Raw genomic sequence first — 24,170 nt, 5'->3', positions numbered from 1 at the left:
AAGAGCAGCTGCTGCATGTCCAGATCATTTGTTACTGCTGCGTGTTCAGATCATTTGTTAGGCCTCAGGGACTTCCATGTCCTGAGGGTGCCTACTGGAAACTTGGAACTTAACCCTCTTTGCAAAGAGCTCTAAGGCAGCCAGGCCCCAGGCACAAATGCCCTTGAAAACCATGGCTAAGGACCTAAGGGCTACAAGCAGAGGTAGCATGACTGCAGAAAGTATCGTCACACACTTGTTCCCATGAGTTACCACCTTCTATTCAGAAAGGTCATCCCCAATTATTTCTTTCATGCTTGCACTCGGTGTCAGGCCCAGAAAGTGCAGTTGGGTAACAAAAAGACATAAATGCCAGCAGAGTAATCATCAACAACCTGGGTTTGTACTTGGGTTGTGGGACCCTGCTCACGGAGGAAATGCTTATTGTGGACTGTGTACTCTATACCAGTGTTAGGAAGCAAATGAGACCTTCACTTAACGATTATTTTTTTTAAAGCAGCATACCCAGGAAGGCACACTAATCCCACACAAAAGTTTCCTCCAAAAGTGGGTTTACCGGGAGGCCAATGAAGCTGCAGGGTCCCTCACCAGCAGGGTCCCTTCACAGCGCAGGGCCTAATTTAGACCATTAACATTCTTTTTTGTAAAGAGTGCTGCCAAATTTATGAGCTTCAGGCCCCACAAAACTTGCATCTGACCTTGTTTATTACCATAGTCAATTTTCAGTTGTCTGCTAGCTAACTGTCTAAATTTAAGCTTTATCCAGGGGCAAATCTTGTTCTCTGAAGGATGGTTATGATTATGAGTGGTCCACTGGTTCTTTGTTTTAATGTTTACTTTTCACTTGGTTTGCAAGGCAACAGGACTTTCATGAAATGCTCTGATCCATCCCTAAGGAGAGAGTTTTATAAATAATGGAGTTGTCTTCTCCAAACACTAAATGACACGCAGGAACTTGTGAAGACTTGTTCCAGTAAATGAACTGATTTCCAATCATTCCTGAGACAAACCTTGTGTCTGTGTCTTCATTTTTGTTTAAAATGAGCCCCTGGGACATATGGTTCAATGTTAAGAAAAAAAATATCTCAAAGCCATAAGTGAAAGATTTGGGGAGTCATTCACACTACTCAGCTCCATTAGTGAGGATAACTGAAAATTGATAATAAATTTTCAATAAATTTATAATTTATTGTGTAATAAATATATCTACTTGATTAAGGATTCCAGTTATTCATTTATTAGTAGTATATTTTAATTCATGAGAGAAGAGGGAATGTCTTACCCTCTGTCTTACTTACTGTAAGAAATAATATTTCTTACAGCTAAAAATTCATTATTCTTCATGTATTTTCAATTCAAAAGTTTAGATTTTTTGAGGTGAGAAGTAATCTGTTTTAAGAGGAAATGTCGGGGCGCCTGGGTGGCGCAGTCGGTTAAGCATCCGACTTCAGCCAGGTCACGATCTCGCGGTCCGGGAGTTCGAGCCCCGCGTCAGGCTCTGGGCTGATGGCTCAGAGCCTGGAGCCTGTTTCCAATTCTGTGTCTCCCTCTCTCTCTGCCCCTCCCCCATTCATGCTCTGTCTCTCTCTGTCCCAAAAATAAATAAACGTTAAAAAAAAAAAGAGGAAGTGTCCCTTTGAAAGGCCAAAGTATGCAATACCATAGTCACAGAGAAATGTGGGGCCAAGATTGATTGATTCCTAACTTACTGCAGTATACTTTTATGTTTTAAAGCTTGTAAGTGAATTTAAAAAAAAAAACAAAAAAAACCACTTGATTTTCACTGAAATATGCTCCTTGTCAGTTATCTTCATTAGTCCTAGCCAAATTAGGTGTCTAAGCGACAGAGAAAATGGGTAAGAAAGGAAAAGGAGGCAGGCCTTCTACAGATGGCAATGTCATCCTGTGTAGCATTTATACTGCAACATAGGGTGAATTTACCATTACTCTTGAGGATAAGAAAACAGCACGCAAAATATACGTGTCAGAGACTCAAACAGAAAACATCTTTTTAAGCTGGCTCCATCATTTTCATACTGCTGTCTCTGTGGCAGGTATTCATGACATTAGACAGGTAAGTTTGGAGGTTAAGGATCATGAAGTCATTGACAATTACAATAGGCTATAGGATGGAAGGAGAACATGGGTGCTTATTCTTTACGGAAAGAAAATTTCTTAAGATCCCATATTGAGGGGGCACCTGGGTGGCTTAGTCAGGTAAGCATCTAACTTCAATTCAGGTCATGATCTTAGTGATTCATGACTTCAAGCCCTGCATCGGGCTCTGCACTAAGTGCAGAGCCTGCTTAGGAATCTGTCTCTCCCTCTCTCTCTTTCTGTCTCTCCTCCCCTCACGATCTCTCTCTCTCAAAATAAATAAGAATAAAACTTAAAAAAAAGACCCCATAATGAGAAATATCTTCCATCTAATTCCCTCTTTTGTTTGGCTTTAGAAAGCATGTTGAAACCTCAGCTCCTATGAGGAGTAGAGATGAAGACTTCTGGGTTTTAATTATTTTTTAAAAATATTATTGCTTCTGGTCACAAAATGATACCTATACCGTATGGGAGCAAATTTTTATTTAAATTTCATGGCCCACAGCAGTCATAACCATAGATTTTCTTTGTATATAAATGTTGACTACATTTTAATACTTTATATAAAGACCCACATGTATAACAGGATTATGAAGTATCATAATATAATGTATGCAGGACTGTTCTTTCTTCTCATTCATAAACCATTCACCCTGGTGCCCCTTCTTCACCATTTAAAAAATCTATACAAACTCATAGGTGCTTTCATTCACTCTTGCATATTCATAACGCTGAATGTTTTCACTAGAGGTAAAATTAACTTTGTGTAATAGATTCTATGAGTAATTTTCGTAAAGATAACATACCATGTGACACGAGGTTCTGGCCAGCCGGATACAGAGCAATGTAATTTTACATTTTCTTTTTCCCAAACAGTGTGGGAACGAGGTTTAATGACAAATTCAGGAGCATGGAGAAGATGATCTTCATTCAACTTTCTATGAAATGCTTCCGTTTCTTCTAACTATAAAAAAAAATATATCAAAGTATTATGGAGTCAGAGTAGCCTGTGCTACTAAGAGAACAAACAAACCAAAATTATCATTTTTCCACTTGGAGCTTTACTTGCGTATTTAGACCATATGCCTTCTCTTTGCCTCTTTAAAAAAGATACACTTAGTTTTTAACGTTCTAAGCCTCAGCAACATATCTTATTTCCCCCTATGGTGGATTTTTTAAGGTTCTTTGGAACTGTACTTTCTGTAGAACCTAAAATTTCATGGAGTTGGGCATCTAGGTGGCTCAATTGGTTAAACATCTAACTTTGGCTCAGGTCATGATCTCACAGCTAGTGAGTTTGAGTCCCGCTTTGGGTGAGTTCTAGCCCCACTTCGTGTGAGCCTTGCTTCTCTCTCTCTCTCTGCCCTCACTCACTTGCACCTCTTCTCTAAAATAAAATAAAATAAAATAAAATAAAATAAAATTTCATGGAGTTTAAAACTACCAAGTCTGTCTTTCTTTGACACACACTTTTTTTTATTTAAAAAACTTTTTTTAATGTTTATTATTTTTGAGAGAGAGAGAGACAGAGAGACAGAGTATGAGCGGGGGAGGGGCAGAGAGAGAGGGAGACAGAATCAAAGCAGGCTCCAGGCTCTGAGCTGTCAACACAGAGTCCAACGTGGGCTCAAGCTCACAGACTGTGAGATCATGACCTGAGCCAAAGTCAGACACTTAACTGACTGAGCCACCCAGGCACCCCTTTGACCCATACGTTTTAATGTCTTTATCTTTGTATTCTTTCTTTTTTTTTTTTTAATGTTTATTTCTTTTTGAGAGAGAGAGAGACAGAGTGCAAGCTGGGGAGGGGCAGAGAGAGAGGGAGACGCAGAATCCTTGTATTCTTTTAGTTTTGTTTCTCCATAAGACTACATATTTATTTTTTCAATTGAAACAAATCAATCTATATGTACACACACAATGGTACATGCATTTCTGCTTTTGTAAATTATATTAAATTTCTTTCCTTACTGTTTTTGTCAGCGACAGGCGTTCTGCCTTCTCTCGAATTGCAACTTTCCTTGACTTCTTCTCAAAGGCTTCCTCCTGGTGAAGACTGGACGTAGACTCTTGGGATGCTGTGGACCGTTTGGATACTGCAGAATGTTTGGATACCACGGACTCTTTGGATGCTGTAGAATGTTTGGATACTGCGGACTGTTTGGATACTGCAGACTGTTTGGATGCTGTGGACTGTCTGGATGCTGTGGACTGTTTGGATGCTGTGATTCCTTCTTCACTAGCAAGAAGATTCCTTTGGGCTATATAGGCAGCAGCTTCTTTAATTCTTTCTTCTTCTGTATCTGTAATTCCACTGACATGTACTTGACTAAAATACAATAAGAGCAAAATACAGATATTATGGGTGGCAGCGACAGGATTGTCCAACTTTTACTAAGTTCAAAGTACATTGTGTAACATGCCCAAAGAAAACCTGACAAAGAAAAACTTGGTAAATCAGGATCTAACTGTTCACATACAGAAGGGATCACCACCTTAACCAGTAATGGTAACAACAATAATAATACCTATTATGGCCATAGTGTTGCCAAGTGCTTTTTGTATATATTATCTCATTTTATGTCCACAACAACCCTATGAGGTAAAGTGTATCATTTCTATTTTAGATATATAGTAACAAGGCTCAGAGAAATTAGATAACTTGCCTCAGATCATTTCATTGGTTTTTTAGAGTGTTTAAATATGATTGAGTCTATAATAAAAGACTTTCCTTTTATTTATTTATTTTTAAAAAAAAAAATTTTTTTTTTTCAACGTTTATTTATTTTTGGGACAGAGAGAGACAGAGCATGAACGGGGGAGGGGCAGAGAGAGAGGGAGACACAGAATTGGAAACAGGCTCCAAGCTCCGAGCCATCAGCCCAGAGCCCGACGCGGGGCTCGAACTCACGGACCGCGAGATCGTGACCTGGCTAAAGTCGAACGTCAACCGACTGTGCCACCCAGGCGCCCCAAGACTTTCCTTTTAGAATAGATGATATTGTAAAATGAGATATCGCCTGTGTGCCTGTGATCCTGATATAAGACTATGTGCTTGATCTGAATTCTATAACTGAGTTGATGTGATGCATTGCTCAGAGCTGTTGCATATACAAATAAATTCTAAAGTTATGGGGAGGCCTCATGCCTACTGGGTTTCTTTCTAAGATAATAAAAGTTATTTGGGGGTGCCTGGGTGGCTCAGTCAGTTAAGCATCTGACTTCAGTTCAGGTCATGATCTCACAGTTCGTGGGTTCGAACCCTGTGTTCGAACCCTGTGCTGACAGCTCAGAGCCTGGAGCCTGCTTCCGATCCTGTGTTTCCCTCTCTCTCAGCCCTTTCTCCACTTGTGCTGTCTCTCCCTCAAAAATAAATAAACGTTAAGAAAAAATTTTAAAAAGTTATGTGTGTGTGTGCACGTGTAAACATATTTAATGAGAGCTTTTACTTATGCATCCCTGATAAGAAAAATTGACCAAATTTGCATTTAAAGTGGTGATATTTATAAAAGTGACTTGTTTTTATTCATAATTGATGATGATGGCAGAGTATGAGCGATGGCAGAGAGATGATGGCAGAGAGATGATGATGATGGAATGGTAACATCCCAAAATGCTTTATAATAGAAGTTGTGCTATAATTTATTAATGTTGTTAAACATATTTAGATGATTTTTAACCTCCTTCAATACCTTTGTTGTCAACCCCAACGGTGAGGAAGTATCATGATCATATTGAAGATTTTCTTGAAATTGAGTCTCCTTAGGCCTCTGAAGGCTGAATTTTACCTTTGATTTTTCTTACAAGAATAGTTACTTAAAATTTAAGCAAATACTGGCATTATGTTTTTAAGTTCCTGGTACCTGAATCTGTGTAGTTTGCTGAAAAATAGGGCTCAACATTTGCCCAAGTTTGAAATTTCTCATGGAATTTTACTAAAACATCTGATAAGATTAGTCCACTTTGTTTCTTACTAAACTTAGTGGGTAAATTTTAATTTCTTTTTCCTTATCTCTATCTTTCTGAATATTAACAAGGTAATATTTACTAACTCAGTAACATATACACTATAATTTAGGTAGAGAAAAAGGAAGATGGAAGATTTTCAGTTCAGAATCTTGATATAATTACCTCTAATTTTTTTTTAATGAGATAGGAAGTGAACGAATTAATAAGTGATTATAAAAATCATCATGAGAATCTGCTTGGAATTCCATACAGAACTAAATATATAATAGAGAGGTTTAAAATGAACTTTGTAAAATGATTCAATATATATAATAATAGATTATATTCAATGCTAGCCTTGCCCTGAGTTGAGACAACTCTTAAGTAAGAGAACTTTAAGTTTGAGCTCACATTATCTCTGACAGTAGACATGTTGACATAGCTCTAGAGAGCAGAATGAAGTCCTGGTCTCTTGCCTTCTCTACTGCAAATAAGCTAAACCTCAGGAAGACTATAATTATTTCATAAGAGACCTCAAATACATTTAGGAATATTTTTTTCACCCAGGACACCAGGGGTATTTTTCTTTAAGTAAATATAAGTGTATGTCAGTGATAACCCTGCTATAATCTGGGTACAAGAACAAGAATATGATGCTGATATGCTGACAAAAATAAACTACTACAAATTTAAGATGAATTTAAAACCTCCCCAGTACTCGATCTCTGATGGTCTCAACTCAAAAATCTGCCGGTGACACAAAGTTAACTCAATTTATCTGAGAACAAGAATTGAAATTAAAAAAAATTTTTTTTTTAATGTTTATTTATTTTTAAGAGAGAGACACAGAGAGACAGAGCACGGGGGCAGGGGGTGGTAGGGAGAGGCACAGAAAGAGAGGGAGACACAGAATCTGAAGCAGTCTCCAGGCTCTGAGCCATCAGCACAGAGCCCTATGCAGGGCTTGGACTCAAGAACCTTGAGATCATGACCTGAGCCAAAGTCAGACACTTAAGCGACTGAGTCACCCAGGTGCCCCAAGAAGTGAAATTTTAAAGTGCCATCCAGAAGAAATGGTATTTCCCAGAAATACATTATAATTGCAGAGTGCATGTATGTATGTTGCATCGGCCAATCCCTAGAGGACTCTTGGCTCTTCCACTGCCAGCCATGTCACTTTCAGCAAGTCATTGAGCCTTAATTTCCTTGTCCATAAATTGGTATACTAATACCTCTCTAGGGCTGCATTGAGGATTTAGCAAGATAGTCTACATAAAGCATGTAGTATGATTCCCAGAAAATAACAGGTACTTAACAAAGGTTCATTTCTGTCCCATCCTCTGAGATTAATACTGTCAACACCAGTAGGAAGTGTTATTTTCAACACAGTAGTAGAATACAGGACATGGCTCCATATTAAAAAAACAAAAACACTGGAAATAAAACCCAGAAGATAAATTTTTTTTTGCATTTTCTTTTATCACTGTTTGTTTTGTAAATTATCATTTCTTGAGACTGGCCCTGAGGAGACAAATTGGTTTGATTTAGGAGAAAGAAGGCACTGAAAGTAAGCAGCTTCATTTCATGTGGTAAAGAGATGGAGAGGTATGCCATGCAGGTTCATGATTAGTTAATATGCTTTTTAAATATATTTTTTTTAAAACAGAGTGGGAACAAAGCAGAAAATAAAACATTCTACTCCTCTAGCCTAGCCATCTCCTATAAAGAATAGCAGTGTATATTAAACGAACTGTGAAGAGGCCAAGCCTGGGCAAACATACTTAGCAACATATGTATATTTCAATGGAAAGTTCACTTTTTTTTAAAGTTTATTTATTTATTGGGGGGTGGGTGAGGGGCAGACAGAGAGGGAGAGAGAGAATCTCAACCAGGTTTCATGCTGTCAGCATAGAGCTGAATGCAGGCCTTAATCTCAGGAACCATGAAATCGTGACCAGAACTGAAATCAAGAGTTGGATGCTTGACCAACTGAGCCACCCAGGCGCCCGGGAAAGTCTACTTTTAAAAAAATCAGAGATATCAGGGGTGCCTGGGTGGCTCAGTCAGTTGAGCACAGGTCATGATCATACAGTTCTTGGGTTCGAGCCCCACATTGGGCTATGTGCTAACAGCTCAGAGCCTGGAGCCTGCTTCAGATTCTGCGTCTCCCTCTCTCTGCCCCTCCCCTGCTCATGCTCTATCTCTCTCTCAAAAATAAACACTAACGGGGCGCCTGGGTGGCGCAGTCGGTTAAGCGTCAGACTTCAGCCAGGTCATGATCTCGCGGTCCGTGAGTTCGAGCCCCGCGTCAGGCTCTGGGCTGATGGCTCGGAGCCTGGAGCCTGTTTCCGATTCTGTGTCTCCCTCTCTCTCTGCCCCTCCCCTGTTCATGCTCTGTCTCTCTCTGTCCCAAAAATAAATAAATGTTGAAAAAAAAAAAATTTTTTTTAAAAAAAAATAAACACTAAAATACAAGAGATCTCAAAGATATCAAAGAAAAAGCAAAAAATAGTATATTACTTATCCCATTACCTTCCTAATCAGAATCAGAACAATTATGACATTAGTATCTGAAACAATTCCAAAAGGAACCGTCAGAGAAAAATAGGAAAAACACAGGGAAATGGAAGAAGGTCACCAACAATGACAACCATGTCATTCCTACTGAATTTCCTGATGGCATTTTGCCCTTCATTTTGAATATAGCCTTAGCTCTGTGGATATAGCTCTCCATTCACAGGAAAATAAACAGGGAAGGCTCTGAAGGTTCCCATTAAATTTTAATTTGGTGTCTTAAACAAGTTTCAAGATTCTTCTCTATATTAAAATCATTCCAAAAAAGTTCATATTTTTTAAAACACACACACACACACACACACACACACACCCCTTATGAACATTAACAGCATTAACGGACTTGTGATTTAGTGATTATTTTGTGAGTTTGCCTCACAATACATAGTAATCTGTTTTACATTAAACAAATATAGCACAGGCATTCAAATTATGATGCCTTTCTTTTACTTAGTCTACCTTATCTAAGGTTTTTTTCTTCCTAATGAATAATAATTAAAATCACACTGTCGGGGCACCTGGGTGGCTCAGTCGGTTGAGCGTCCTACTTCCACTCAGGTTCTGATCTGGTGGTTCATGGGTTCATCGGGCTCTGTGCTGACAGCTCAGAGCCTGGAGCCTGCTTCGGATTCTGTGTCTTCCTCTCTCTGTGTCCCTCCCCAACTCTCGCTCTGTCTCTCTCTCTCTCAAACATAAATTAACATTAAAATTTTTTTTTTAAATCACATTGGCAACCACAATAGTTTCCCTCTACCTAAACGTAACATCTGATTTTTTTAAAGTTCATCAAACACTTTACGGTTTCAAACCTTTCTTTCTATTCTACCTATAGTGACTATATACAGTGTTCAATCACTAGCATCCAATGCTCTCCTTCTGATTTCAACCAGTTACATAATGAGAACTAAGTTTCTGATCATTCTCTTCTGTCATGTAGCCATCCTAGGTGGGGGCAGATTTTCACAATGAACACATCTCCCTCAGTGCAGGGTGCCAAAGTTCCTCAGAGCTTTCTCAAGGAAAGTTTCTCAAGCTTTCTCAACATTGTTCAACAAATGCTAGTTGCAATTATTATTACTACCTGGCAACACCTACTCTTCACTTTCTAATATTTAAAGCCAGGAAGAGAATACATACGTACCGTCCGGAGAAAATAGGCACCATATAGTCACTTGGCAGATTTTCCTTCTCCTCCCCAGACAGAAGGCTTTTCTTGGCTCTCTTTGGTTGGGGGCTCAACTTGGATGAATAATCTTCTAACATCAGACTGGAATCTGTAAGTCTGAAACAAAACCCCTAATATTAGATAATAACCAAAAATTGCACTGAAAGTATTCAAAATGCTTACAAAGGGAAGTTTTAACTTGGGGGGAGGTTTCACAGAATCCTAGATTTCTAATATTATAATATCTTTTATCTTTAGAACTCAAGTGGAGTGAGAAAGTCCTCAAATAATGCACTCTATATAGACACAAGAGAAAAATAGGTCTATGGTAATTTCATAGCTTTTTCCCCTTTAAAGTTTCAAGGGAAAACAGCAGTGCTTTTGTAATAGTTCCAAATACCCTTTGCTGTTAACATTCAAATTTTAGACAATCTATAAAAATGGTTTTATCCAAGTCTTTTCAGGGCACTGATAAAATGCAAAGTGTTCTGGATAGGGAACCATTCTCCCTTCCCCAACAAAACATTTTGATGGAGGACCCCTAGGTTCAACTTCGAGGGCTCTAATGTAGTATAGACAGACTCCTCTGTTAGAAGAAACACAAGTTCATCAAACAACAGTTAATATCTTTTATGTGAACACACAGTGTTGAGCAACTCAGACAATGATAGGGGTGTGATAAAGAAATTTGGTCAGTTCTGTTGTATACACAAATGTGCTCATGCACGCTGGTGCTTTTTGAGGTAGATATTATTCTAATAAAAAAATGTATTGGGGCGCCTGGGTGGCGCAGTCGGTTAAGCGTCCGACTTCAGCCAGGTCACGATCTAACGGTCCGTGAGTTCGAGCCCCGCGTCGGGCTCTGGGCTGATGGCTCAGAGCCTGGAGCCTGTTTCCGATTCTGTGTCTCCCTCTCTCTCTGCCCCTCCCCCATTCATGCTCTCTCTCTGTCCCAAAAATAAATAAACGTTGAAAAAAAAAAAATTAAAAAAAAAAAAATTTTTTTTTTTTTAAATTTTTTTTTCAACGTTTATTTATTTTTGGGACAGAGAGAGACAGAGCATGAACGGGGGAGGGGCAGAGAGAGAGGGAGACACAGAATCAGAAACAGGCTCCAGGCTCTGAGCCATCAGCCCAGAGCCCGACGCGGGGCTCGAACTCACGGACCGCGAGATCGTGACCTGGCTGAAGTCGGACGCTTAACCGACTGCGCCACCCAGGCGCCCCTAAAAAATTTTTAATAAAAATAAATAAATGCACAATCTTTATGTAGCTCTTGAATGAACTGAAATGCATTTTCATTCAAATATATAAAGTGGTCATAAATTTCAGGAGTTCAGGAATCTCTCAAATTAATCCATGGATTCATGTTAAAAGCCCCTGGTCTACATTGTAATGAAAGATATCCACAATAGGGACCTCTACCAGAACTGTGTGTACTATCCTTGTAATTTGAAATAATTCTAAAACAAAATGTTAATACTAAAAAGTCCCCTTGTCCACAGAAAATTTGGGGGAAAAGTGAAGCCATGTGTGTGATGGGTCATGGGAAAAGCAAGCTGCCCAGTTGAAACAGAAAAACCTTCCAAACCATCCAAACCTGACCTTTTCTCAATCTTTAAGAAGCATCAGGAAAAGCAAAGAGATGACCGAAATCAAAGCAGAAGACAGGCCAAATGCACACATAGTGCGAAATTAACACATAATAATGCAAGCAAATCTATCCTCTGCTAAACAAGTAGCACCGAATCACAGGGCTTCTAGAGAGTACAGAGGTGGGTGCAGTGGCTCTGGGCCTGGGGGTACAGGGTAGGCTACTGTCTTTGATCCCCAGACTGGAGTGGCAAACTTCTTCCTCTCCCACTAACTAGCTCCTCCCCTAGGGTGAATAGCTATGTCCTAGTCTATGATCAGCATTAAAATTAAAGGTTAGAACTTTGAATTCAAGCTTGTGGATTGGTTACCAATTGGAAGGCTGAGTGAAATTTGTTCCTGGCTGCCTGTTCCAGGCAGCAGCAAAATGACTGCATTCTATACCCCCAGTAGATTACAAAGTACAGGCTGTGCTAATGCAGGTCTAAGTTTAAAGTGCTATTTTCCTTCTCCTCTTTAATTAATTACCATGCAAAATAAAATTAATTTTAGAATTTAAGAGTTACCTTTTCTCCTACTTATACAACATTTGCATTTTTCATTTTACTCTTGCTTTTCTTTTAAAAAAATTTTTTTAAATATTTACTTATGTTTGAGAGCGAGACAGAGCATGAGCAGGGAGGGCAGAGAGAGAGGGAGACACAGAATCTGAAGCAGGCTCCAGGCTCCGAGCTGTCAGCACAGAGCCCGATGTGGGGCTTCAATTCTCAAACCGTGAGATCATGACCTGAGCCAAAATCAGATGCTCAATGGAATGAGCCACCCAGGTGCCCCAACTCTTGCTTTTCTATTTTTGCTCTTTTTTACTTTCATTCTGTCTATAGTCATTCTTATGAGATCATATTTTCAACATTTATCTACATCAAAATGGTTATGATTTGTCATTCTTTTTGTTGTATTGTTGCTCCTTTTTTCTGTCATTTTCTCTTTAAGATGATTTTTTTTTAAAGTAGGCTTCATGCCCAGCACGGAGCCCAACATGGGGCTTGAACTCACGACCTTGAGATCAAGACCTGAGTTGAGATCAAGAGTCGGAAGCTTAACCGACTGAGCGACCCAGGTGCCCCTAAGATGAATCTTTTAAATGATGCACTTATCACATAGAATGTACCTGAATGTCATTATTCCATCTTTACAGGTAAATCACAGCAGCTGGTTTTTAATATTGAACTTTACGGTAAAGATTCATGGCACTATCATCGATCTCCTGTCATTTGTTATTTGGAACAAAAAACATTCCAGCATTATGATGTTTTGTATTATATAGTATTATTTAGAAAATCCAGGCGTGCCTGGGTGGCTCAGTTGGTTAAGTGTGTAACTCTTAATTTTGGCTCAGGTCATGATCTCATGGTTGTGAGATGGAGTCCCACGTGGGGTTCAGCACAGAGCCTGCTTGGGATTATCTCTCTCTGCCCTTGCCCCACTCATGCTTGCTCTCTCTCTCTCTCTCAAACTCAAAACTCAAAAAAAAAAAAAAAAGAAAAAGAAAGAAAGAAAAAGAAAATCCAAAGTACTTAGGAAAAAATCTTTGTTATGTTCTTTAAAGTTTCTTCAAGCTTTTAAATACTAATAATAAATAAAAAGCATGTGAGGGATTAGATGTTAAAATACTATGCCAACAGACTATTTAGCAATAACTCATTTACTGAAGATAGCAAACAAAACTAAATCAGAGAAACATCAAATTTTAAGGAACTGACTATGTCATAATCAGTCCAAATAGTTATTTGCAGAAAACCATCAATAGTCTATTTTGTTATGATCCGTGAACACTGAAGCCCAACATATTACTCTATTGAATTCTGAAGCTGAATGTTTTTACAGGAGAATATTTTAAGTAGAACATGTAAAATTTAAATTTCTCTGAATTTAAATCAAAAGATGAAATAAGGTTTTGCTAACCTCTTGGGTTTTTAGTTGTATCTAAATATTGAAAATAATCCTCCATCTTACAAGTTCATTTCTGAGTAGACACTAAACTTGATATGCATGGATCTATTTGGGTGTTTTCTAACTATTAAAACTACAATTAATGTTCTTTATGTACTCAGCTTAAATCGTGAAGCTTTCTGAATTTCCATTTATGGAGGCAATGAAATTAAGCGATGGTTAAGGATTGATTTGTGTGTGCATACATGCACACACACATCTATAACTGTGTCTATATTTTGGCACTCTGCCACCAATTGGGGTATGTCCTGTTAATATGCCTAAAGTTAACAGAATTTAAAGAAATATCATGGTGTGTGTGGCATCATCACATCTACAACCAGCAGCATCACAGAGAAGGGATGTAGCCAAGCTCTCTCCGGAAATATTTCAGGAACTCAGAAAGAGGCTTAGACCTTCATCCAATTCAAATACTGAACAACAACCAAAGACAACATTCTGCTATTACAACTTCATAACTATACTTTACAGGAAAATAAAGAACAAAACCACTTATAGGAAGATATCTCAAGGATATTTATAACAGGATGCTCATTTTATAGTTTGGAATACACAGAGTGTCTTTATAACTTGCCCATGTTCACACAGCAAGTTGGTAGTGCAAGAAGGACTAGCACCCATCTAGGTCAGTGTTCTTACCACTATACCAGTGGTCTCTAACTTTTGTGACTGAGCACTCCCAATCCAAAAATATTGGGGGCATGCTGCTTATATACGTTTGTTTATTTGTAAGTTCTATGCATATACTACTATATAAATAGTCTCACTCACTCTATGAAACATTCAATCAATAGAAATATTTAAAATTTTTTTTTCAACGTTTATTTATTTTTGGGACAGAGAGAGACAGAGCATGAACGGGGGAGGGGCAGAGAGAGAGAGGGAGACACAGAATCGGAAACAGGCTCCAGGCTCTGAGCCATCAGCCCAGAGCCTGACGCGGGGCTCGATCTCCTGGACCGCGAGATCGTGACCTGGCTGAAGTCGGACGCTTAACCGACTGCGCCACCCAGGCTCCCCAGTCAATAGAAACATTTTAAAGACCAAATCTGATGTTTTTGAAAAATTAGTAGTGCTAACTAATATTTCTTCCTATGCTTCCATGGTTTGCCTTTGTGGATATCCCACTTTGGAAACCATAATACCATATCACACTGCCTATACTGACTCCCATTGTGATTTGCTATTCCTTAATTTATTCATAGATTATGAAATCATCACAGTTCAGTTGAAAATATAGCCTTAAAAAACTCGTTAGATTTTACATGAAGTAAAATCAGTTCCTTAAAGTTATGTTTGTAATCATCATGTAATTTGGGGAAACTGTCCTAGTTCTCCAGGATGAGAAACTTTATTTATACTTACATTAAGTAGGGATCTGCTTACTGGCTATAGTACTTTCTGAAAATGTGATAACCTATTGGCATGTTGCAGAAAAATGATGGGCTGTAGGCATTGTCTTTTGTTGACACTGCTCCCAAACCTAGCCTCACCCAACCCTACTTGCTCAGGTCATACTGCATTATTACTTGATCTTTCCCACTGCCTATGACCACCCACGGAGAGGGATAGTCTATAATCTTTGTATCCATACTCTATCCACTTTGTATCCACACTGTGCCTGATGATGTTCAATAAATGTTTATTAAATGAAGTGAAATCATTCATTCCTGTATTTACCCTAGCTCAGTGATTTTCAACCTTGGCTTCACACCAGAATCTGCTGAGGAGTTGTTAAAAATGACCGATGCAGAGATGGGACTTCTAGTATGGTGGAGTGAGTACTTCAGCAGTTACTCTCCCCCAAAAGCAATGATAAAAATGGATACAAGTGTCAAAACCAACCCATTCAGGGCTCTGAAAATCAACCAAAGGCATACACAACACTGAGAACTAGTTATTCATAAAAAAGCCACTGAACTTTAGGTATGAACAATGGAAGTATGGCATTCTGCCTAGCCCTCTCTGCTTCCCCCTCCCTTAGCTCAGTTTATAAGGTAGTTCTACCAAAGTAGAAAAAGGCATGACAATCAGAATGTTCACTGCCAGAGGGGCTGACTTGATTTGCAGCAGGGTATGATAAAACTCCATATCCAGAAGCACTGTGGGAAACACTAGCAATCTAAGTAGTAAACAAACAAAGGAAGACCAGAAGCTCAGTTAGCCTCAGGTTCCAATCATGGTTAGGACAAGCAGCAGACTGGCATAATCAGCCAGCAATTTAATATATGAAATTTATTGTCAAATTGGTTTCCATACAACACCCAGTGCTCATCCCAAAAGATGCCCTCTTCAATACCCATCACCTACCCTCCCCTCCCTCCCACCCCCCATCAACCCCCAGTTTGTTCTCAGTTTTTAAGAGTCTCTTATGCTTTGGCTCTCTCCCACTCTGACCTCTTTGTTTTTGTTTTTGTTTTTCTTCCCCTCCCCCATGGGTTTCTGTTAAGTTTCTCAGGATCCACATAAGAGTGAAAGCACATGGTATCTGTCTTTCTCTGTATGGCTTATTTCACTTAGCATCACACTCTCCAGTTCCATCCACGTTGCTACAAAGGGCCATATTTCATTCTTTCTCATTGCCACGTAGTACTCCATTGTGTATATAAACCACAATTTCTTTATCCATTCATCAGTTGTTGGACATTTAGGCTCTTTCCACAATTTGGCTATTGTTGAGAGTTCAGCCAGCAATTTAATAGGAAGATCTTGGAAATAAGACTACCACAGGGGGCCTTCAAAAGTTCTCCATATGCCTGCATAGAAAAAACTGAAGAGGATGCAAGCTATCCACACATCATTGGTTGACTAAGCCTGTGTCCATGTACAGAAGACAGATAAGAGAGTCTAGACTAAGCAAAGCCAGGAAGTATGTATTCAAAAGTTACCTGAACTTTAAAGAATTTTTTATTAAATTTTTTAATGTTTACTTGATTTTGAGAGAGAGAGAGAGAGCACAAGTGGGGAAGGGCAGAGAGAGAGGGAGACACAGAATTTGAAGCAGGCTCCAAGCTCTGAGCTGTCAGCACAGAGCCTGACATGGGGCTCAAACTCACAAACCGTGAGATCATGACCTGAGTCAAAGTTAGATGCTTAACCAACTAAGCCACCCAGGTGCCCCAAGTTACCTGAACTTTAAATGTGCTCACCAATATACACGCAGATCTAATGCCAGAGAGTGAACTCTTTTGTTTGAGCACAATGTCTGGCCACTCATTCACAGGTCATTAATCTATGCACACACAAGTTGATCCTTATGAATTTAGGCTTAAAAATGAGAACAATAATTTAAAAGACATCAGCAGTCACACAGTGCTGGTAAACAGATCCTATAAGTACATTTAGACAAGTTATTAAACAAAACCAAAGCATAATGGCAATACATTTAAGGGAAAACTCAGAATCCAGAATTACTACAATACATTTTTTAACATGTCCAATTCTAAACAACAACAAAAATTATGGAACATGCCAAGAAATAGGAAAATGTGATCCACACCAACAGAATAAAACAGTAAATAAAAACTGTCTCTGGGTGCACTCTGATGTTGGATTTAACAAAGACTTCAAAGGAAAAATTATAAATATGTTCAAAGACTAAAAAAGGAAACCATGTTTAAAAATTAAAGGAAAGTATGACAATGACTCAAAAAAAGAGAGAATGTCAACAAAGAGAAATTATAAAATAGAATCAAATTTATTCAAGGAGCGCCTAGGTGACTCAGTCACTTAACCATCTGACTTTTAATTTCAGCCCAGGTCATGATCTCACAGATCATGAGTTTGAGTCCCATGTTGGGCTCCTCACTGACAGTGCTGAGCCTGCTTGGGATTCTCCTTCTCTCCCTCTCTCTCTGCCCCTCCCCCACTCTCTCAAAATAAATAAATAAACTTTAAAAATAAATAGATAGATAATAAATTGTTAAAGGGACTCAAAAAAGATCTTAGATAGAAGAATAAAGAATCAGTGAACTTGAAGATAAAAATTATCGAATCTAAAAAACAGGTAAAAGAATGAGTAAAACTTTAAAAATTTTCAGAGATCTGTGGGACATCATCAAACATTCCAATATATGAGTAATAGTAATATCATAAAGAAGAGAGATAGAGAAAGGGTAGGAAAATATATTTAAAGAAATGGCTTAAAGCTTTCCAAATTTGATGACAAATATTACTCTATGGATCCAGGATGCTCAACAAATCCAAGTAAGGTACACACAAAAGAGATACAAACCTAGATAAATCATAGTTAAACTATTGAAAACCAAAGTCAGAGAGAAATCTTGAAAGTAGCAAGGGTACAATGATTAATCACATACAGGAGAAAAATATATTAATGGTTGACTTTTCATCAGAAACAATATATCCCAGAAGGCATTGATATGACTGAGCTATTTAAGTTCTGAAAAAAGTTAGTATCTATATCGAGGGGCACCAGGGTGGCTCAGTCGAGTGAGCATCCCACTTTGGCTCAGGTCATGATCTTGCAGTTTGTGAGTTCGAGCCCCACATCAGGCTCGCTGTTGTCAAACTATCAGCACAGAGTCCACTTCGGATCCTCCGTCCACCTCCGGCTGCCCCTCCCCCACTTGCGAAAAAAAAAAATATATTAAAAAAAAAAGAATTCTATATCCAGAAAAACAAAAGCAAAAAAAAACTATTGGGTCTATACCTAATTAAAATGCTTTTGCATTGTGAAGGAAACCATCAACAAAACAAACAGGCAATCTTTTGAATGGGAGAAGATATTTGCAAATGATATATCCAGTAAGGGGTTAATATCTAAAATATGTAAAGAATTTATACAACTCAACATAAAAAAAAACTGATTAAAAATTTGGCACAGGATCTGAATAGACATTTCTCCAAACAGGACATACAGATGGCTCAAGAGATGTTGAGCATGAAAAGATTTTTTTTTTTTAATTTACCTACAAATTAGTTAGCATATAGTGCAACAATGATTTCATTAGTAGATTCCTTAATGCGCCTTACCCATTTAGCCCATCCCCCCTCCCACAATTCCTCCAGTAACCCTCAGTTTGTTCTCCATATTTATGAGTCTCTTATGTTTTGTCCCCCTCCCTGTTTTTTTTTTTTTTGCTTCCCTTCCCTTATGTTCATCTGTTCTGTGTCTTAAAGTCTTCATATGAGTGAAGTCATATGATTTTTGTCTTTCTCTGACTAATTTCGCTTAGCATAATACCCTCTAGTTCCATCCACATAGTTGCAAATGGCAAGATTTCATTCTTTTTGACTGCTGAGTAATAGTCCATTGTATATATATACCACTTCTTCTTTATCCATTCATCCATCGATGGACATTTGGGCTCTTTCCATACTTTGGCTCTATTGTTGATAGTGCTGCTATAAACATTGGGGTGCATGTGCCCCTTCAAAACATCATACCTATATCCCTTGGATAAATACCTAGTAGTGCAATTGCTGGGTCATAGGGTAGTTCTATTTTTAATTTTTTGAGGAACTCGATACAGTTTTCCAGAGTGGCTGCACCAGCTTGCATTCCCACCAGCAGGGCAAAAGAGATCCTCTTCCTCCGCATCCTCGCCAACATCTGTTGTTGCCTGAGTTGTTAATGTCAGCCATTCTGGCAGGTGTGAGGTGGTAGCTCATTGTGGTTTTGATTTGTATTTCCCTGATGATGGGTGATATTGAACATTGTTTTATGTGTCGGTTGGCCATCTGGATGTTTTCTTGGAGAAGTGTCTATGAGCATTAAAAGGTTCTTAACATCATTAGCCATCAGGGAAATGCAAATCAAAACCACAAGATTATTGCCTTACACCTATCAGAATGGTTAGAATCAAAACGACAAGAAATAACAAGTGTTGATGAAGATGCAGAGAAAGAAGAATCTTTGTAAATTGTTGGTGGGAATGTAAATTGGTACAGCCACTGTGGAAAACAGTATAGAGACTACTCAAAAAATTAAAAATAGAAATACCACATTATCCAGTAATTCCACTACTGGGTATTTAACCCCCCCAAAAATGAAAACACTAATTCAAAAAGATATATGCACCCCTATGTTTACTGCAGTATTATTTATAATAGCCGAGATATGGAAGTACCCCAAGTATCCATTGATAGATGAATATATTAAAAAATTAACTTATATATAATATACATATAATATATAATGAAATATTAATCACCCATAAAAAAGGATAAGATCTTGCCATTTACGACAACATGGATACACCTAAAAGGCATTATGCTAAGTGAAATAAGTCAGACAAAGACAAATGCCATGCGATTTCATTTTATGTGGAATCTAAAAAAGCAAAACAAACAAAAAGCAGAAGCATACCTATAAACAAATATAAAAAACAATCTGATGGTTGGCAGAGGGAAGGCAGGTAGGAGGATGGGCAAAATGGCTGAAAGGGAGTGGGAGATACAGGCTTCCCATTATGGATTGAATAAGTCATGGAGATGAAAGGTATAGCATAGAGAATATAATTAATGGTATTCTAACGGTGTCATATGGTAACAAATGGTAGCACTTGTGGTGAGCACAGCATAACGTATAGACTTGTTGAATCACCATCTTGTACACCTGAAACTAATGTGGCATTGTGTATCAACTATACTTCAATGAAAAAATTCTATATCTAATAAAACTATCACTCAAAACTGAAGTCAAAGTGAAGACATTCCCAGACAAATGAAAACTGAGAGAATTCATTGCTAGCAGACCTGTCTTACAAAAAGTGTTAAAGCAAATCCCTCAGGTTTAAAGAAAATGACACCAGGGGCGCCTGGGTGGCTCAGCCAGTTGAGTGTCTGACTTTGGCTCAGGTCATGATCTCACAGCTCTGTGAGTTCGAGCCCTGCATCGGGCTCTGTGCTGATGGCTCAGACCCTGGAGCCTGCTTCGGATTCTGGGTCTCCCTCTCTCTCTGCCCCTAACCCACTCACATTCTGTCTCTGTCTCTCTCAAAAATAAATAAACATTAAAAAAAAATTTAAAGGAAATGACACCAGACAGTAATTTGAATCCACACACATACATACTCTTCTTTGTGAAGAATACCACAAAGTAAATATTTGGATAAATGTATTTGCATATATACATTTCCATTCTCTTCAATACTTTGAAGACATAGATTGCATAAAGCAATAGTTATCATACTGCATTGCTGGGTTTATAATATTAATTTTAATATATATGACCATTGTACAAAGGACAGGGGAGGAAATGAAGCCACATTGAAGCAAAGTTTCTGTGTTCTACCAGTATTAAATTAGTATACATCTGAAGTAGAATGTGGTAAGTTAATATGTGCACTGCAATTCCTAAAGCAATATCTTTAAAAAAAAATGTAGTTAAGAAACAATGAAATTAAGTGGTACACTAAAAATGACTATTTAACATAAAACAAGGCAATAAAGGAGAAATAAATGAACAAAGGATATGAGATATACAAAGGATATGAAATATATAGAAAAAAAAACCCAAAAGTAGCAAACATAACACCAACCATATTAGTAATTTTATTAAATGTGAAGGGATTAAAAACTCCAAGGAACAGCAGATATTGTCAGAATGGGGATTTTTAAAAATCCAATTGTAGGCTGCTACAAAAGCCCCATTGCATATCCAAAGACACTTAGGGGCCCCTGGTTGACTCAGTCAGTAGAGTATGGGACTCTTGATCTCAGGGTTGTAAGTCTGAGCCCCATGTTGGGTGTAGTACTTCTTTTGACAAAGAAGTAGAAAACTTGTGTATTGAAAATGACAAAACATTATTATGATAAGTGAAAAAAGATCTGAATAAATAAATATTCCATGTTCATGGACTAAAAGATATTGTTAAGAAGGCACATTTTCCAAAATTGTTCTACAGTTTCAACATTATTTTTTTTTAATTTTTTTAACATTTGTTTACTTTTGGGAGAGAGCATGAGTGAGGGAAGGGCAGACAGAGAGGGAGACACAGAATCTGAAGCAGGCTCCAGGCTCTGAGCTGTCAGCACAGAGGCCAATGCAGGGCTCAAACTCACAAACTGTGAGATCATGACCTGAGCTGAAGTCGGATGCTTACCGACTGTGCCACCCAGGCACCCCTCAACATGATTCTTATCAAAATCCCAGCAGATTTTTTTCTTTGTAGAAACTGCCAAGGTTATCTTAAAATTTATACAGAAATGTGAAGGAACACATAGGCAAAAGATTTTTTTGTAGAAGAGGAACTGAGTTTGAAGACTTATATTCACCGATTTAAAACTTTTTATAAGTAACAATTTTAATTAATTCATTTTTGATAAAGGTGCTAAGGAATTAAAGGGGGAAAGAAAACCTTTTCAACAAATGGTGCTGGACCATTGTATATCCATATGTGAAAGGATGAACTTAGAACTTTACTCAATATCACATGTGTAATTTATTTAAAAATGCATCAAATTTCCTTTGTTTTTATACCTTTTATTTTAAACACATGTTTAACGTTCCTGTATTTTCAAGAAACAAAAAGAGACAGAATGCAAGTGAGGGAGGGGCAGAGAGAGAAGGAGACACAGAATCTGAAGCAGGCTCCAGGTTCTGAGCCATCAGCACAGACAGCAGGGCTTGAACCCACGAACCGTGAGATCATGACCTGAGCCAAAGTCAAACACTTAACCAACTGAGCCACCCACGCACCAAAAAAATGGATCAAATTTCTACATGTAAAAGTGAAAATTATAAAACTCTTAGAAGATACGAGAAACTCTTTATGATATTGAGTTAGCCAAAGAGTTCTTAGCGATAACACCAAAAGAATGATTCAAAAAGGAAAAAAAAAGGAATGAATTAAACTTCATCAAAATTGAAAAGTTCTGGCCTTTGAAAGACACTGTTAAGAGAATGAAAGGAATGAGAGAAAATATTTTCAAATACATATCTAATAAAGGATTGTACGTAAAATATTCAAATAACTCTGACAACTCAATAATAAGCAGAAAAAATCCATTTAAAAATATGCAAAAGAAAAAAAGAAGCAAAAGATTTGAACAGAAGATATATAAATGGCTAATGAGCATATAAAAAGATGGTCAACATCATTAGTCATTAGGTAAGTGCAAATTAAAACCAAAATGAGACCCCACTACCTACCGACAAGAATGGCTATAATAAATAAGACAGAAGGTAACTAATGTGGATAAACTGGAATTCTCATACATGGCTATGGGAATGTAAAATGGTACAGTCACTGCAGAAAACAATTGAATAGTTTCTCATAAAGTTAAACATAAACTTAGCATGTAGCTGATATTTTAGAAGGTGCTGGAGAAAGGTAACTTCAAAAATAGCCTTTCAAACTGTGTTATATGTAACAGTACCACTGAAATTTTCACAGGTTTATTTTTTAACTTTCCTTAACAACTTGATTTATTCAACAGATCCTATAAACATATTTATTCATATTCTACTGTGTGCAAAATACTGTGCCTGACTGGGGTGGGAGGGAGATATAAAGAGAAATTAAAGACCCTTGCTTTCTCAGAGCTTTACAACTTGCAGGGGAATAAATGCTACCAGGCCTGACATGTCGTATAATGTCCATCAAGGAAGAAAGCACAAAAGGACAGAAGAAACACAGGCAGATACGCAGAAAGAGCCGTGCAAACAAAAGTTGAATTCACAGGCTTGAGAGACAACTTCCGTCTGGGGTTACCAGGGAATCCTTTGTGGAAGAGCTGGACATTGAAAGAGGGGTAGGTCATCCTGGGATGACACAGTGGTAGGTGCAAAAGCTTCAAAGTAAAAGCTCGATTTTTATTGCTGACTTATGTATGTGTCGTCGTTAGACTTTACTGAGTGGTCACAAAAGAACCGAACTCACTTTTATTATTACAACAATTTTCCTTTAAAACTGCATCTTCGTATATATTTGCAACTTATTCCTGTTGCATACAAACAAAATGCTCAGCTGTTTACCAGAAGAAAGGGAGAGGCAGCGGTTTTAGTGAACTATGGGTCATCCTTCTCGGCTGTCTTCACTCAGCTAGTCAGCCACTCCTTGGGGGCTTCTGGTATCTGAAGCCCTATCTCTTTCATCTTCAGCACCCCCGGAGGGTCAGGAATAAGTACTTGAAGTTTGCAGTCTCTCTTTTCATTTCTACTTTTCCATCAGTCATATCTCCCTCTTGCAAAACTTGAAAGACAATACTTTCTTTGGGGTTTTATGAAAAGGTTGTTTCGGATCTACTTTTGATTTAGAGTAGCTTCGTTCTATGATCCTCCTTTGATATGGGTATCATGTCAGGCTCAACACTTCTACTGACCTTTCAATTCTCCTGTTTCCCAATCCGAACACTTATGGAGGTTTCAGGAGAACATCAAAGTTAGACAAGTAGTAGACTTTGAGTCCTTTCTTTTTTACTAATACACTTTGCAGAAAAGGCTTCTAATAAGATATAAGCATGAATTTTGTTTGATTAACATCACTCTTGAAATTTACTGATGTGTAGCGCCATAATAAGTAAACATTCTTGGTTTTTTGTTTGGTTTTGCATTATTTACCTTACACTTGTCTTTTTTCCCCTTCTCCATTTCACTTTCTCAGCCATGAAAATATTTTTTTAGTTTTAAAAAAAAATGTTTAGTTATTTAAATAGGAATGTAGCCACAATTTTTTTCTTCTCTTTATTGCTTTATTTTTTCCATTATTTAAGTTTCCATCGATAATTAACATTTTATCTTCCTTTTGGTAATTTTCCACAGCTAATGTATAGCCGTGAGCTAAAAGCAAATACCACGGAGGTTTGAACCACT

At 37.9% G+C, this 24,170-nt stretch overlaps 1 protein-coding gene across 10 annotated transcripts in view; it reads right to left on the bottom strand.

Annotated features, from left to right (window-relative positions):
* MYOM1 (myomesin 1) overlaps positions 1-24,170 on the bottom strand; it is a 207,696-nt gene that overhangs the window by 103,454 nt on the left and 80,072 nt on the right. For all 10 annotated transcript variants that reach the window (XM_047827904.1, XM_047827900.1, XM_047827898.1 and 7 more), the window contains 3 exons: positions 9,761-9,901; positions 4,069-4,426; positions 2,904-3,061 (listed from right to left, as the gene is read on the bottom strand). In XM_047827904.1, the coding sequence (XP_047683860.1) occupies positions 2,904-3,061; positions 4,069-4,426; positions 9,761-9,901 (657 nt within the window). The remainder of the gene's footprint in view (positions 1-2,903; positions 3,062-4,068; positions 4,427-9,760; positions 9,902-24,170) is intronic.

Source organism: Prionailurus viverrinus, chromosome D3 (assembly GCF_022837055.1).
Source record: "Prionailurus viverrinus isolate Anna chromosome D3, UM_Priviv_1.0, whole genome shotgun sequence".
Taxonomy (NCBI): Eukaryota; Metazoa; Chordata; class Mammalia; order Carnivora; family Felidae; genus Prionailurus; species Prionailurus viverrinus.
This window is presented reverse-complemented; position numbering and strand designations above follow the sequence as displayed.